The sequence below is a fragment of the Triplophysa rosa genome, linkage group LG11 (genome assembly GCF_024868665.1).
Source record: "Triplophysa rosa linkage group LG11, Trosa_1v2, whole genome shotgun sequence".
Taxonomy (NCBI): Eukaryota; Metazoa; Chordata; class Actinopteri; order Cypriniformes; family Nemacheilidae; genus Triplophysa; species Triplophysa rosa.
In genome coordinates this window covers 2,914,182-2,931,044 of record NC_079900.1, presented here as the reverse complement: position 1 = coordinate 2,931,044, position 16,863 = coordinate 2,914,182, and the positions used below count along the sequence as shown (strand labels likewise).

General features: G+C 37.0%; 1 protein-coding gene across 3 annotated transcripts; it reads left to right on the top strand.

Moving 5' to 3' along the window:
• The first annotated feature begins 2,102 nt into the window (after window positions 1–2,102).
• LOC130561867 (butyrophilin subfamily 1 member A1-like) lies at window positions 2,103–16,323 on the top strand. Of its 3 annotated transcripts, none has more exons than XM_057346483.1 (8): window positions 2,103–2,182; window positions 2,511–2,593; window positions 11,438–11,788; window positions 11,978–12,253; window positions 12,329–12,436; window positions 14,873–14,917; window positions 15,406–15,432; window positions 15,558–16,323. In XM_057346483.1, exons 1-8 carry the CDS (start codon window positions 2,121–2,123, stop codon window positions 16,100–16,102), a joined length of 1,497 nt encoding a protein of 498 aa, XP_057202466.1. In that variant the 5' UTR covers window positions 2,103–2,120; the 3' UTR covers window positions 16,103–16,323. The 3 variants fall into 3 exon arrangements, with proteins under 3 accessions (XP_057202466.1, XP_057202465.1, XP_057202467.1); XM_057346482.1 differs by lacking the exons at window positions 11,438–11,788; window positions 11,978–12,253; window positions 12,329–12,436; ... (1 more) ...; window positions 15,406–15,432; window positions 15,558–16,323 and adding exons at window positions 3,207–3,557; window positions 3,709–3,984; window positions 5,056–5,163; ... (1 more) ...; window positions 6,902–6,928; window positions 7,360–9,750; XM_057346484.1 differs by lacking the exons at window positions 2,103–2,182; window positions 2,511–2,593 and adding exons at window positions 7,948–9,621; window positions 9,816–9,891.
• The last annotated feature ends 540 nt before the right edge of the window (window positions 16,324–16,863 follow it).

Here is a 16,863-nt window from a genome sequence, read left to right as displayed (position 1 = left end):
ATTTTTTGTTGTTTGCCTATAGCATCTTATTGAGCGTTTGGACCCGTAAACAGTACATGACCTTCCATATATGGTGGTGCGTGACGTCAGACTGAACAACCGAATTGTGTACCTTTAAAGCTACAGTTATATAGAACTCATGCGTCCTCCCACTCATGCTGAATCTTGAGAAAGCATAATGCATATATATTTGCAAACATTCAGAATGACATAATTATTGTTCCAAAGGTGTAAACAAACTAACTGAGTTGCCAGATATCACAAGGAAAAAAAGGAACACGCTCTGACAAGTTGGGCTTGTTTTGATTGGATATGGTAGACTGCAGCCATACTGAATTGTTTATAACTAAGGTTCACTATTAAAAAAAAACTGTAGTTTTACAGAACGTTTGTGTTATTTTTTTACGGATGTTACACGTATCATGTGAATAAACAAAATGTTACTGTTTTTATACAGATTATTCATGTATTTTTAAAATACGGTCAAAACCGTAAAATTACAAATAAGACATCAAATTTACAAGAAAAACGGGGAAAACCGTTTAGAATATATATCCTTATATCCTGTAATTTTACAGGGAAAAAATATCTTACAGTATATTTCTGTTGCTCCAGCTGACAGAAAATTTCCGTTTATGGATTGTTCTGATCTTTTCTGTCAAAACAATATGTGTCTGTTTTTACCGTGAAGTTAATAATTCAACTGAAATATCCCACCACAAAAATCTTAATGGTTTTGAAGTATTCTATCTGTCCCAACATGTGAACATAAGTGTTGAGTGGTTTAGACTTAATCAGAAAGACTCAGTACTGTATACCCGGATAAGATGACAAAACTCAAAATGAAAGGTTCTATTTTAGGATGTGGCAAATGTCGGCTAATTTGTATGAATTTGTGTGATCTCATTCATATATTTTAGTACAATTTGCTTTCGCGCCAGTGACATGGGGTTAGGGGTGGGGCTTCAGTATTGCTTTTTTCTAGTAATACGAATAAGCCACCTCGTAAAATAGTTATGAATTCGGTAACACTTTATAATACTGTTTCATACTTAATAGGTAGTTATGCAGGAACTAATGCAGAACAAATGGTTAGTGCTGCATTAACACTGTAGTCATTACTGATAACTAATAAGGAAGAAAGATTAACTAATCAGTAGGTAACAGCATACTGATGTTTAAGGTAAGTAACAATTAGTTACTTAATTTTTATTTAATAGTCATTAATAACAACTAAATGCTGTATGTCTCCCGCAGAACTATACAGTAACTAAGACCCATTTAAAATAATTATCTACTAACTACTTATTAACAGCTGCTAAAAATAATTATGTCAATTAAACTAGTTATATATAATCTTGATTACTATTAAAAATACAGTTTTAACCTATTTTGTTTACTTTCAGTTAACTTCATTATTTTATATCTCTAAACTATTGTCCAATATTGTCCTCGTCAAGATTTTATTTTTCATATCATATAAATGAAATAAATCGAATTAATCTTTATCCTTTTTTCTATTTTATTTATTTTAAAAGAATGAAACTTAAGAAATACACCTCCTAATCACTGCATCATTAGCCAACTTACCTCACAAACATATCTGACATATCTCTCCTTCTTGCTTATTATGAGTCTTGTGGACAATAGCTGAAGAGTTGTGTTTTCATTATTAACTATTAAGAAATTCTTGGTAACCCATTAGTAATTATTAAAAAAATAGTATTTCTCTGTTCTTACTGAATTATTCTGTTAAAATCATAGTGACTTTTTAGTAATTACTCAGGTCTTATCACAACAGTATTAAGTAATTACTTATGATCCGGAACCGTATTATAAAGTGAAAAACATGATAACATTTTAATAATTACTCAGGTCTTACCATATTAGTATTAGGTAATTACTTATGATGGATTATAACAATTATAAAGTGAAAATCATGATAACCCGGTAATAAAAAAGTAGTTCTGGGGTATATTCCAAGTATTACCAATAAATAAAACAGTACTGTTGAAACAAAAGCTTGAAATCACCGTCACCGGCAAATCGCTTTTATTTTGAAAATCAAAATCGCTTTTCATTTTTTTACTGAAATAGAGAAAGAGAAACTAAACGAGTTAATGAAAAGTTCTCCGTTCGAACGTTTAGACACCTTTTTAAAACAATCGAAGTTGAGCTTCAGGTGAGTCCGGCAATAAACACATTTTGTCTAACATGTTTATGACAATTTTCATGTTTTTTGCTCCAGTTTTTGTGTTTGCCATCGGCACCTGTTGCAGTGCGTCTTGGTCGTAAAAAAAATCTGCAAGTTAAATGTCTGATAACCTACTACTACAATGATGTTATAACGTTCATATAGATTTTATATACATTACGTTTTAAAATGTGTTTGAGTGTTATATTTCGCGAGTTTGCATGTAAAATAGCTAAACTTATTGTGCTTGATGGTCAGTTTAACGAGTTTTCATAACCGACTGGTTGATAAATATCTTTTTTCTTGTCTTTTTAAGCAACTTAGCTTCATGTTCATCAGAGATGAAGTTCATTTGTGTGACTCTACTGATTATTAGTGGAATTGCAGATTCAAGAGCAGGTAACTGTCTGTTGTGTATTATTTGTTTACTCGTGCCAAGGTTTTGTAGCAATCAATAAAACAGTATTGGATGTTTGCATCTCAAGTTCACCTCTTTGCTTTGCTCACATTGAAATGTAGAGCACTTGAAACGACACACTGTAGGCCTTTACCCAGCAAACACAGAACGTTCCACTAACGTTAGTTTTTGGTTCCCTTTTGGTTATTTTTTTGAGAACCAAAAAATAACGTTCTAAGAACGTTCTTTTCCGGTTTTATTTTTTGCAACCAGAAAATACCGTTCCCAGAACGTTGCAGGCTGGGTTTTTTTTAAAATAACCAGTAAATAACGTTCTGGGAACCAAAAACTAACGTTAGGGGAACGTTCTGGGAACCAAAAACTAACATTAGGGGAACGTTCTGGGAACCAAAAATTGTTTGCTGGGTAGATGCTATATGTACACATTTTGTGCACACCACTGTACCTTACTACATTGTGGCCTTAATAACGGCGTTATTGAGTTGTTTTTAATGGTGGCAAATAAAATGTTTGTGTCAACTTTTCGTGTCAATAATTACAATTTAATTTCAATTTAATTTCAGTTCTTTGCATGTTTTCTGTCTCTTATAACAGACAATTTTGATGTAGTGGGTCCTGCAGTTCCTCTGATGGCTGTTTCTGGTGAAGATGTGATTCTGCCCTGTTCTGTCAAACCCAGCATCAGTGCTGTGAACATGAGAGTCGAGTGGTCTAGACTTGATCAAAGAGGCTCGGTGGTTCATCTGTATGAAGATCATGAAGACAGAAACACAGATCAGCTTCCGTCCTACAGAGGAAGAACTCGACTATTCAAAGATGAACTAGAGAACGGAAACACGTCGCTCAAACTCTCAAGAGTCCAAACCTCTGACGAAGGAATTTACAAGTGTTTCGTTCAGTCTGAATCCTGGTATGATGACACAACTGCTGCTGTCCGAGTTGAAGGTGAGCAAACACAAATGTTTTACAATGTCCTACCGTATGGAATGTTTAATGCCTCTCTGTTGTCAAACTAAATACTGAATTTAAAAGTAAAGAATTTCTATTGTGTCTCTTCAGCAAGCCAAATCTAAGCAAGTTTTTTTCTTCTGTGTAGCTGTAGGAAGTGCTCCGGTCATCACTGTAGATGGGTTTGATGGTTCTGGTGGTCTTCATCTGCAGTGTGAATCTAAAGGCTGGAACCCTGAACCTGATCTTGTGTGGCTGGACAGTGAAGGAGTCACTTTAACATCTGAATCCACAGACACACACAGAGATGACACGGATGGATTCAGTGTAAAACACGCGATCACTGTATATAACAGTGACACTAAATATCACTGCAGAGTCAAACTAAGACATCACATGCTGGAGACTGAAATCATTATCTCAAGTAAGTACAGTACACACACACTATTCTTGTTATTTAGTTTATTGTGGGGGGGGGGTAGGTTTAAAGAGATACTTCATCCAAAAATGGGTGTCATCATTTACTCACCTTCGAGTTGTTCCAAATCTGTATAAATGTCTTTGTTCTGATGAACACAGAGAAAGATATTTGGAAGAATGCTTATAAACAGACAGATTTTGCCCCCCATTGACTCCCATAGTAGGAAAAAATACAATGGTAGTCAAAAGTGCCCAAGAACTGTATGCTGTCCTACATTCTTCAAAATGTCTTCTTTTGTGTTCAACAGAAGTTATTTTTCCTACTATGGGAGTCAATGGGGGGCAAAATGTGTCTGGTTATAAGCATTCTTCAAAATATATTTCTGTGTTCATCAGAACAAAGACATGTATACAGATTTGGAACAACTCAGATGCGAGTATATGATGACAGATTTTTCATTTTTGGGTGAAATATCCCTTTAAGCAGGGGCGGACTGGCCATCTGGCATACCGGGCGTTTTCCCGGTGGGCCGCTAACGTATGGGGCCGGACGTGTTGGCTGATCAGACGGATGTATTATAAATGCGAATGCACGCAACGCGAATGCAAAAGACACGTATGGATGCAACAGACAGGCGACAGACTTATCCATAGCCATGCATAGCCCCCCCCGGTCGACAAACCCGACAATGTGACAAAACCCCCCACATCCTCCCCCCGTCGACAGAAATGGTGGAGGGCCAATGTGGGCCAAAAAATGCCAGGGCCGATTTTTTCCCCAGTCTATCCCTGCCTTTAAGGATAATTCACACTGATTCAACGTGTTTGTTGGCTGAGTGTGAATTAGGTTTTAGACGTTTTTCTTATTTTCATAGTAATATTATTAATTAATATTTTTACAGTAGTATTCAATGCATTACATAAAAGCTAAAGCATTTAAAAAGCATTTCAGGTGTATTATGCTTTGTTGTAATGACTTACTTTCCAGTGTATTATTATAATCCTATACTATAAGTATATAAGAATTGTTTGACACAAAGTGTTCAATAAACTGAGTGTCGGTTTTGTTTTATAGGTAAAATGTTTAACTCTCGGAAGACATTAATGATCCTGAATTCAGTTGCTGTTGTGCTCAGTGTGATCGCTGGAATACTGATCGCTGTATTCTTTCACAAAAAAATAGGTAACATTTTTATCATTGTATGTGTTTAATATGTTGAAAATGTGTCTGATTAATAAAGAAAAAGCATACAGAGCTCAGAAAAAATGGGAACTTCTTCAATACTGTTCAGAAAGCATTTCAGGCTGAGACCTCAAGAAGCTTCTTGATGACAAGTGAGCATTTCTGAACAAATTCTACACAAAGGTTGCCCATAGTGAAGATGCTAAAACATCATTTAAAAATTTGTTTTAGTCACAACACAACTTCCCAAAACTGCACGTGTGTTATTTTATTCATATTACTAAATAAAGAATGAGTTGGTGACTTAACGCATTACATACTACTGTTATTCATACGCGCCGGGAATTTTAAATAAACCAAAAACATTCAGTTATACAATGCTGGAACCTCAATTCTTTTGGTTGGTGGTGTCATTTTTCTGATGTTTGATTGCATAAAATCTATGATAAATTTCTATATTTCATAAAATGCCACAAAATCTGTGGCCCCCCTGGATCCATCTTGGGGCCCCCCAGGGGGCCACGGCCCCCAGTTTGAGAACCACTGCTTTAAACCACAACAGTGACACAAAACAGGCTGTTGGGGATCCCCTATCAATGTGATGTCACATTGTTTACACCTGCCCATGACTGCTCACAGACTCCGCCTTATGAGCGCGTAGCTCCGCCTTCCGCCAGAGACAAGCTGTTAGCCATTTTCAGGCAAGAGCAGATGTAGCCACTAGCACGTGACAAAAATGTCTAAGAAACAACAAATGTGTGCTGTTGTTGGATGTAAAATGGAACATAAAAGGAGGCCGGGAGGAGACCTTTCCGACGAGCCCGGGTTCGTCCCGCTGCGACCTATTTATGAACAAAGCATTAAGGTGGTTTTTATTGCAGTTAGTATATGGTTTTGGTTGGAAAGGGCATTACAGACGTAATTGCGTTTTCCACCATATTGCTTGTCTTGATGTCATCCAAAGCACATGTGTAAGCACTCTACCTCCTATTTTGCATACAGGGAGGGGAGCAGGAGCTCGTTTGCATTTAAAGAGATACACAAAAACGGCGCGTTTTCCATTGCAGCCACAAATGGTCATGTTCAACATCTTGTAATGAAAGATATGTGGTGTATTTTGAGCTGAAACTTGAAAGACACATTCTGGGGATACCACTGACTATTTTTACATTGCAGAAAACACCTGGGATTGCGGCCCTTTAAATAAACAGTTTGTTGAATGGGTCCTTTAGTTTGGTCGCCTTTAAAGAAACCGTATGATACACTGACATCTAGCGGTTGAGCTTGGTATCGCATTCTAAATTCAAAATATTAGAGAGACACGTTTAGCCAAGTAGCAGTTCTTCTCGGTTTCCTTTGCTTCTTATCAGAAATAATCTACAGGCACTTTATTGTTTGTGAATGTTTTTCCTGGAAGTTAAGGGCAGTCTACGAATGTGCGCATGTGCAGTAACGTTTGTTTATATTGTCACTTTGAAACCGTCTATATTGTGCCATTTCAAATCATCTTCGTGTTATGAAATAATGAAATCGTTTTTTTTGTCTTCAGTGTTGTATCAAGTTTTACAGAATCAGAAGAAGTCTACACAAAATGGTGAATTTAAATATATGGCTTAATTTGTGTATTATTTAATTACTACTGTTTGTTAATTTAAGTCTGTACTTAATCAATTATCAATCATTATTTAATCCTTGATTTGTAGGACTCTGTATAACTTCACACTTTCCTGTTTTTTAGAGATCACATTCATGAGAAAATATGCGGGTAAGTTAAAGTTCTGTGACATCATCATTGCCATAAGAGATCATGTGCATCCCTGCGGTTGTTATTGCAAAATACTCAAATGTGTGATCAGGACGCTGACGCGACCTTTTATTACACAGCTAGATGAGAAAGTAATTGGACACGAATATTGATTTGAAATATTTTATTATACTCATTTTTAACAAATTGAAACCTGGCAAGAGTAAACGCATGAACCACTTCCGCCGTCCCATCACATATTACATTGTTTCGTCAGCAAAGTGACGCCATATTTTTTTTACGGAATACAGTCTGGTTGAAATTTGATTCAAAGGTGTTACGAAAGAACAAAGTACGCTGTGTAATTATCAGCGATTCAATGTTGAAAATCTAAAATATTTCACATTGTTATTACGTGCACATTGTTAAAAGCAAACATCTCAATATTTTAGCAGTGAACGTGACTCTGGATGCTGATTCAGCTCATCCACGTCTCACTGTGTCCGATGATGGGAAACAAGTGAGATTTCAATACGCACAACCAAATGAAGAAAATGATGAAGATGAAGAGCAAAGTTTCAAGTTTGATATTCGTCACTGCGTCCTAGGAAAGTTTGAACGTTCATCAAAGAAATTTTACTTTGAGGTGCAGATGAAGGAGTTAAATGATTGGGATGTGGGCGTGGCCAGAAAATCCATCAACAGGAAGGGCTGGATCGATCTAAATCCTAAGAATGGATTCTGGACCGTTGGAGTGAGATACGGAACGAGGTATCAGGCTTGTGGAGATCCGCATGTTCCTCTTTCCCTACACGTGAAGCCTCAGAGGGTGGGGGTGTTTGTGAATTGTGAGGAGGGTCGGGTCTCTTTTTATGATGTGGAGTCCTGGTATCATATCTTCACTTTTACCGGTCAGTCTTTCACTGAGAAACTGTATCCATTTTTTTGTTTGGGTTTTAGTGGAAGGAATGCACCGGCCGTAATGACCATTTGTAATGACTTAAGAATCTTAAAAATGGATTGTGTTTAAATTCCGTTTGTAAACTAACATTTCTGTGCCAAAGCCTCAAGTTGGTCAGAAATGGACCCAAATTTGACCTCTGTCTGTGAAAAGTATTTTTTTTGTGGTTTACCGTTTCTTTTATAATGTAAAGAAAACTTTCTCTGAAAATATAACCTTGAAGACTGCAGTGATAGTAAAATTGATGGCTGAAATCACACGTTATTGCTTGTTACCGCATAAATCGATTTTGAGACTCCAGCCTGGATTTTACAGACTGTCACATATATTTTAATTTACCACTCACAAAAAGGACCTTAAAGGATCAATGTGGAGATTTTGGTGGCATCTATTGGTGAGGGTGTGAATTGCAACCAATGGCTCACTCCACCCCTCCCTTTCGAAGTACTACGGTGACTGACACAGGACAAAGATGTCGTCACGTTTTCACTTCTTTGCTGAAGGAGATAACGTATTTACGAAACGCTCTGTAGAGCAGTTTGTCCGTTTATGGCTACTGTATAGAAACAACATGGCGGATTCCATGCAAGGGGACCCGCGGTATATGTAGATAGAAATAGCTCATTCTAAAGTAATAAAAACATAACGCTTCATTATGTCTTTATACTGTACACCTCTGAAGACGTACTGTAGTTATATGAATATTATATTGCATTTCAGTCAATTGATCGTCCCAAAAAATGACACACTGGACCTTTAAATTCTCAAACGTGTTTTTCTAAATGTGCTGTATTCATGGAACTGGAGAAACTTAGCCTGTACGTATACTGTAAATATGTATTTTGTAAAGATTGTGTTTTACAGCCTCTGAAGCACAACATTGCTGTCCTTCTGAAACCTTGTATCTTCATATTTTGTGATTTGAATTTTTGCCATAAATAATTATTATTAGTCATCCTTTACAGTATGTCTGTCACTGGGCTTTGCAAATATCTAACCAAACAAAAGTATTAAAAAGTGCTTGTCAGTTTTGACAACACCGTATTTAATTGTTTTTTCCATGAAAACACTGAATTTGGATATCCGAGGTTTCTAAGGACAGCGACGATATGACATATTGTACTGTTATTTATGTGTGAAACTTTTGGCTGCAAATTAAGCTTGTAAAAAGTGTTTTTGAACATTGAAAATGTTGATTAAAGACTGTGTTTGAAAGATGTTTGACAGCAGGAATGCACAAAAACAAGTTTTGAAGTGCTGGCTGTTTTTGCACAAGGGTTTCTTGTTTCTTTCCTGGTGTATAGGATGTTTCAAGTCTCCTTGTAAGTCTTAAGAATATTGCACACCGCAATAATGATACGAATTGCTAAAGTCTCATTACTCAACCAATCTCATATAGTGAGAAAGACAAAAGTGTAATGAAAACATTTTTAGGTATTTCTTATTATGATCTAAACTATCCTAGTTGAGCAGCAATAAATAAAAGTAAAACCAGGAATTGTTTCATATCATTCCTTCTGTTTGTTGTTGTGAAGACAGCCAGTGAGTTGAAAGTAAGTTATAGATGAACAGAATTTTTTCCACCTTAACTGTATCGTGTACACACACACACAGACCTATATACAGGGACATATATCTATAGGGACGTGGACCAGTAGTTGTATACATTTCCTCTTAAAGTGAAAGTGAATCCACCGAGACAGGGGGGACACAGACGGCACAAGGTCACACTGTTAGATCTGGCTATAAGAAGGTAAAATGCAAGTTTGTATTTACATTATCTAATTTTTATGTACTTGTTTAATAATTTGTTATATATGTTGATATGTAGATGATTTTTGTCCTGTTTAATGTTAAAGCAATAAAGAAAATATCACGCAAGTGAGGCACAACACATGACTGCATACTTGTGAACTGTGTATTTGTTATTTGCGTATTATTTTTCAGGCAATGTGTAATTCAGGGGTCATGTTCATTTGTGGGACTCTGCTGATTGTTGGTGGAATTACAAGTTCAAGAGCAGGTGATAATTTACAGTGTTTAATGCTGTTAATGTCAACGTAGTTGATAAAAAAAGACACAAGAAGTTTCTGTAAGTGCTGTAATTGTTTGTTATCAGATTGTGACAGAAACAAATCATCTCTGCTGCATAGTTGCATTTTCTTCAGTTGCTAAATATGTTAATGTAGTGATTACTTCTATTTCTGGCGCTATGGCATTTTTGCGCTGTCTTCGAGATGTAAGCGTGTTTACAATTTGCACCGCAACAAAGCAAACCAAAACCAAGAAAAAAAAGTTGAACACACAAAAAATAATAAATAAAAAAATCATGTTAAACCTTAAAAGTAATATGGAAAATTGTCATGCATTGCAAAACATTTCTTCTCACTTTTCGTGTTTCGTCCATTTTCTCTGCTACTTAAGAAACTCTTAACTCTCTTAAAAGTCCTCCTCAGTACTCCTAACAATTCTGGACCTTAAAGGTACAGTTTGTAACAATTTTCTGTAAAATATCCAAAAACCACTAAGCCGGTGTTATATATTTTGTTCGGCTGAGTACTTATAATATCTCAAATGTTACCAACTACTTGTAAATCGTGAGAAAATCGCCGTTCTAAACAGTGACATGGGGCTGTGCAGTCGCATGTCAATGGCGTCATATCCACTTTACCCTTTGTTACCGCCTTAACTTCTACTGACGTAGAAACTGCATGACAACAGTGTCGTGGACAAATGCGGGAGTAGTGTCTAACGTCTAGCAAGCCACTAGCTTGTTTCGCGCAGTCACTTATTTATGGACCACAATTATACACAACATTTATAAAACTTTGTTACTTTACCTCATCTGCTAACATGATTTCTCGTTCCCGTCTGATTGATGGCCATCAGCGGTGGAGTTGAAGACAACAGATCCCATCATTCCACGCTCCTTCACAGCGTCATCAAGCTACGGCATTGTTCTTTTTTGATCGTGCGCCCTCTAGCAGCGTTTTTTTACAAACTGTAGCTTTAAGAGCTCTTTTAAGGGTTAAGATGCTTTCTGAATTCCTTTTTTCTTTACTATGATCTTTTCTGTATTTTTAAGGGGAAACGCCCACATTTCTAGGAAATTTCTTAGAATTTTGTCACTAGGAGCAACTCTTTGCGTTAAGGTTTTTCATGAATACGGGTTCTGGTGTGCTAGATTAACACACAATGTCTCCATTAGGAGTTGATAGAATGTAGAAATGTATTGTTAAAGTAAACTGTTATCAGAGTATACTCTTAAAAATAAAGGGGCTTCACAATGCCATAGAAGAACTGTTTTTTTGTCTAAGAACCTTTAACATCCGAAGAGCCTTTCTGTTTCACAAAAGGTCCTTTGTGGTGAAAAAAGGTTATTTAGATTACAAAAAGGTAAGAAAGAGATGGTTCTTTAAAGAACCTTTGACTGAATGGTTCATTGTGGAAGCAGAAAGGGTTCTTCTATGACATCGCTGTGAAGAACTTTTTAAGCATTTTTGCTACTATAGTCCAAACAGTTCAGCAGACAAAAACAAGTAATGCATGTTTTCTGTCTCTTATAACAGACAAGTTTGATGTAGCTGGTCCTGCAGTTCCTCTGATGGCTGTTTCTGGTGAAGATGTGATTCTGCCCTGTTCTGTCAAACCCAACATCAGTGCTGTGAACATGAGAGTCGAGTGGTCTAGACTTGATCAAAGAGGCTCGGTGGTTCATCTGTATGAAGATCATGAAGACAGAATCACAGATCAGCTTCCGTCCTACAGAGGAAGAACTCGACTGTTCAAAGATGAACTAGAGAAAGGAAACACATCGCTCAAACTCTCAAGAGTCCAAACCTCTGACGAAGGACTTTACAAGTGTTTCGTTCAGTCCAAATCCTGGAGTGATGACACAACTGTTGACATCTGGGTTGAAGGTGAGCAAACTCACTTTATGATAAAAAACAACTTGACATTACAAAACGTTTATTCTCATTTTGTTGACTGACACATTTGACTGATTTTTATGTGGTTGCACTAAAATACTGTTACTCTATTTCCTATTTACTGTTTTTAAAAGTCAACAAGTTTACTAAATGAATGTTTCTTATCTTTGACCTGTGTAGCTGTAGGAAGTGCTCCGGTCATCACTGTAGATGGGTTTGATGGTTCTGGTGGTCTTCATCTGCAGTGTGAATCTAAAGGCTGGAACCCTGAACCTGATCTTGTGTGGCTGGACAGTGAAGGAGTCACTTTAACATCTGAATCCACAGACACACACAGAGATGACACGGATGGATTCAGTGTAAAACACGCGATCACTGTATATAACAGTGACACTAAATATCACTGCAGAGTCAAACTAAGACATCACATGCTGGAGACTGAGATTATTACATCAAGTAAGTACTGTACACACTTTAGCAGCATGCTTATTTTTGCTCATATAATGAAATGTTTTGGTTGGGGTATTGCAGATAAAATGTTTAACTCGTGGAGGGCATTAGTGGTCCTGATTTCAATTGGAGTTGTGCTCAGCGTGATCACGGGAATACTGATCACTGTGTTCGCTCACAGAAAGAGAGGTATTGCTTTTTACGTCATACATTAGACAAAATGTTATAGTCAAGTGGCCCTAAAAAGTGTTTTGACACTACCGGTTTCATTGGACGCACGCGCCTGACCCAGTTAACTTCTGGTAGCCTGTGTTTGGTTATAATACAACAATTTATAATATAATAATACAATAATTTATATTTAATTTATATTAATATTATTTTATATCAATATTTTATTGTATATTAATTGTATTAAATTAAATTAAAACTACTCAGCAGTTATTGATTCTCTCCGGAAATCTACCGGAAGAAACGTGCCGTTTTTTGCTTATACTTGTGCGTTGTTGTCCGCGTCCGCAGAGATTTTAGCGGAAGGACGTCATCGCTCCGTGTGCATATACCCGCCAGTGTCCACAGGCGTGTTGCTTGTGTAACCAAGACAAGAACCGAAGAAGAAGCAGTTCGTAGTGTACGCTGTAATTTAGCAGTTATAGCGGCAAGTAAACAGTCACTTTTGCAGCTTGAGTTGTTAAATACAGAAAAACACGTCATTTGTTTATATAATTAATTCGGGAATGAGTATGAGTAAACCCGACGCTATTTTTTTACCTGAAGGTAGGGGGTTCAAGCAGACCAATCACAGCTCTTGCGGTCCGCGTCGCATTGACGCGCGGTTATACGTGGTTTTTCGAATCGCTCTCGCGGTAATTTGATGACATCTATGGCGTTATTATAATGACAAATGTCGCGAGCGCATTATTACAAGGCGAGAGCGCATTCTTGTCATACGAGCGCGCGAATCTCTCCGCTCGCACGCCGATTTCCTTTGCTCGTGCACAAAACTGGACGCGCGCTTTCAATTATACGCTGCTCTCTTATGAATGCGTTCCGTGCGTCCACGAATCCTTTGGTACTCTTGCTCTCGAGAGGTCCTCCTGCGTGTTCCAGGCATTGTAGGCTGTCAAAAGTAGTCAACCAATCAGGGATAGGCTTCCACGGCGGGCCAATGAAAACGCGACCTCTTACATGGCATCTTATTGGTTGAAAGTGACTCGACGTTTTCAATGAAGCAAGATGGATCCACCACGTTCTCAGGTAACAATATTAATATATTTGATGCAACATTATTAGTCAAATGTGTATTAGAAATGAACAGGGGCATTAGGATGCTTTGTAGGCTACATATAAACGTCAGTTTAACTACCATGTTATTCAGACAAAACAGGCCAACACCCTCAAGTTCATGTGGTCCTCATGCATGTCCTACACTAAACATAGTATTGTCAAAATAGTACTAAATTGATTACCGAACAATTTAGATTGGTGTCTTAAGTTAGCTTTATTCTAAAATAATATTTACTACAAGTAACGGTACATATCAAAACAATAATAGCACTGGAGCATTTGGAAAATCATATAATATTCTATACCTATTTGGTTATGCATTTAATGCGTTTGCAGACAGACACTGTAAGTGTTCTGCATTCAGTGTTCCAGAAGTTCAGGGCATAAAACTGAACTTCTATGCAATATACCAAACGCTCCCTTACCGTTCATTTATAATATACATTTGATTAATAATGTTGCATCAAATATATTAAAATTGTTACCTGAGAACGTGGTGGATCCAGAGGCGTATTAAGACCTCATGGTGCCCCCCATCCACCCACACGCAAGAATCCACTCATTAAAAGGTTTATATATTAAAAGATTTTATAAGAATGAAACTCAGCAATTTACAATATACTATTTTACAAGAATTACACATTAACATGACACTTTTGTAGAAAAGAACACGAAAAACAACTCTTTTCATCAAGCATTTTTAACAATTAGGCCTACTGTAGTTAAGAGGTCGCGTTTTCATTGGCCCGCCGTGGAAGCCTATCCCTGATTGGTTGACTACTTTTGACAGCCTATAATGCCTGGAACACGCAGGAGGACCTCTCGAGAGCAAGAGTACCAAAGGATTCGTGGACGCACGGAACGCATTTTGAGTGCGCACACGCTCACTGAGCGAGAGGAGAGAAAATTCATAAGAGAGCAGCGTATAGTTGAAAGCGCGCGTCCAGTTTTGTGCACGAGCAAAGGAAATCGGCGTGCGAGCGGAGAGATTCGCGCGCTCGTATGACAAGAATGCGCTCTCGCCTTGTAATAATGCGCTCGCGACATTTGTCATTATAATAACGCCATAGACATCCGCCTGTCGGGTATTGCGGCGCAGCATCAAATCGAACAAGCCAATTTTTTTAGAGGTCACGTCACGTCAGGGCGTAGGGTACGTGTCTCTGCGTAGGCTGCGGCGTAGTCTGACGCAGAAGTAAAATTCGCACTTTAGGTTCGCTTATAGGGAGGAGGGAGGACAAGGCTGCTTGTTTTAATTTATTGTTTCGATTTTGAGTTGTTGTGAACTAATTCAAATGTCATATGCTTATTTTCTCTTGTCTCCATAACTTTCTTAAGAACACTATCAGTTTTCACAGAGTCAGAGGACAAGCGTACAAAATGGTGAATATTTTATTTATTTTAATAATTAGGCCTATAAGGTCTTTTTTTAGCCATTAAATATAAATTAACATGCTATATGATCATGTAGTTTAATAAAATGGGTTGTCTTTGATTTAATAACAATTCAGATAAAAAAGTCGTCCTACTGTTTGCTCAATATTTCAATAAATTGTATGAATTTGTACAATTTAATTGGTATGTTTTCAGTTATATTTTCAACGATGCTTAAGTTTTGGGGCGGGGTTAGGGGTGGGGCTTCGTTATTGTTTTCTTTTTAATAATCACACTTTTTGTGTGATTCACTTTGTATGAATTCATATAAAAAAAGCCAACTAGACTAAAATATAGTTCTCAATTTCCTATGAGATCAGGTTGGTTTACTTTTTAGTCACTAAAAGTAAGTCATGTCCAAATGATTGATTTAATTAGTAATATTAAGAATTATTCAGCCTTTGGATAACTTCAAGCTCTCTTGTCTGTTTTTTTAGTGATCACACATTTCAGAAAACATGCCGGTAGGTAAAAGTGCTCATGATTGAAACATCTACTGAACTTCACAATGTGTCGCTTGGCCCGTAATTGTTGCAGCTATATATTTTTTATACACACAAAAACACAGAATTTCTTGTTTTTGTGGCAGTGAATGTGACCCTGGATTCAAATGTGGCTCATCCACGTCTCATCATGTCTCGTGATGGGAAACAAGTGAGAGATGGACACAAACCTGAAAATGTGGAGAATGGAGATGAAGAACAAAACGAAAGGTTTAGTATATGTCTGTGTGTCCTGGGACAGGAAGGATTTACCTCTGACTTTTACTATGAGGTGCAGGTGAAGGGAAAAACAGAGTGGGATTTAGGCGTCACCAGAGAATCCATTAACAAGAAGGAGAAGGTCAGTCTGAAACCTGCAGATGGACGCTGGACTATGGGTTTGAGAGAGGGGATCTATCGAGCTTGTGGGTATCCGTACGTCTCCCTTTCCCTGAGAAGAAAGCTCCAAAGGGTGGGAGTGTTTGTGAATTATAAGGAGGGTCGGGTCTCCTTTTATGACGTGGAAGCCATGTGTCATATCTACACCTACAGTGGTCAGTGTTTTAATGAAAGACTTCGTCCATTTTTTTGTTTGGGTCCTTACTGGCGTGAAAACTCAACGGTGCCCCTGATCATCTGTAATGATCTTTAATGATAGCAGAAAATAAATGTCAGCATTTCAAAGTAAGTTTAATACTTTTAAAAATCACGTGTAATAGTAATGTACAATAATTTGAAGTATGCATAGAAGTATGAAAATATGTGTCATAGCTTTATTAGCTGTAGATGAGCAAATATATGCATGTTATTTCTATCTATGACAGATGGGGGCAACAGAGAGTCATAGAGACTATAATCCATCTGAAATTTAATGTGGGATTTCTCAGTGTTTTTATTAATAAAAAATACCTGTTATAAAACACATTTGGGCATTTATTCTGTTTATATTATCACAGTTCATTTAGTTTAATGCAATATCTAATAGCCTAATAGATAATACCATTTTAATGGATTAGTGCTGCATTCATTTCTCGAAAGTGGGATATTTCCCACCACAAACGCAGAAGTAATGTCTGGATTTATTAACATTAAAAGTATTTAGTAAATGTTTTAGTAGCATTAGTAGTTATTAATGTTTTAGTTGCATTTCAACATTACAAGTAGGCTATCTGTTAACATTAAAAGAGCACCATTCCAAAAAACTTTTCTGGGTCGGAGTGGTAATTATCAAATTTCTGAGAGCAGCATAAGACAAAGATTTTCACTATAGCCTATAAAGAAATTACTTAAAATGTGATTTGTGCTAAATGCTACAGTGTATTTTACGTGATTTATTCTTTATGTACGAGACTCATACTGTGCATGACATTATTGTCATGATTCAAGTGTCCTAATGAAGAATAAAACAGATGT

What these genes read in the sequence shown, in the direction of transcription:
- LOC130561867 (XM_057346482.1), top strand. Translation starts at nt 2,121, where the DNA reads ATGAAAAGTTCTCCGTTCGAACGTTTAGACACCTTTTTAAAACAATCG. An exon ending in GACTGAAATCATTATCTCAA is followed by an intron (nt 3,985 to 5,055) that starts GTAAGTACAGTA and finishes TTTGTTTTATAG; the next exon opens with GTAAAATGTTTAACTCTCGG. An exon ending in GAAGAAGTCTACACAAAATG is followed by an intron (nt 6,758 to 6,901) that starts GTGAATTTAAAT and finishes CCTGTTTTTTAG; the next exon opens with AGATCACATTCATGAGAAAA.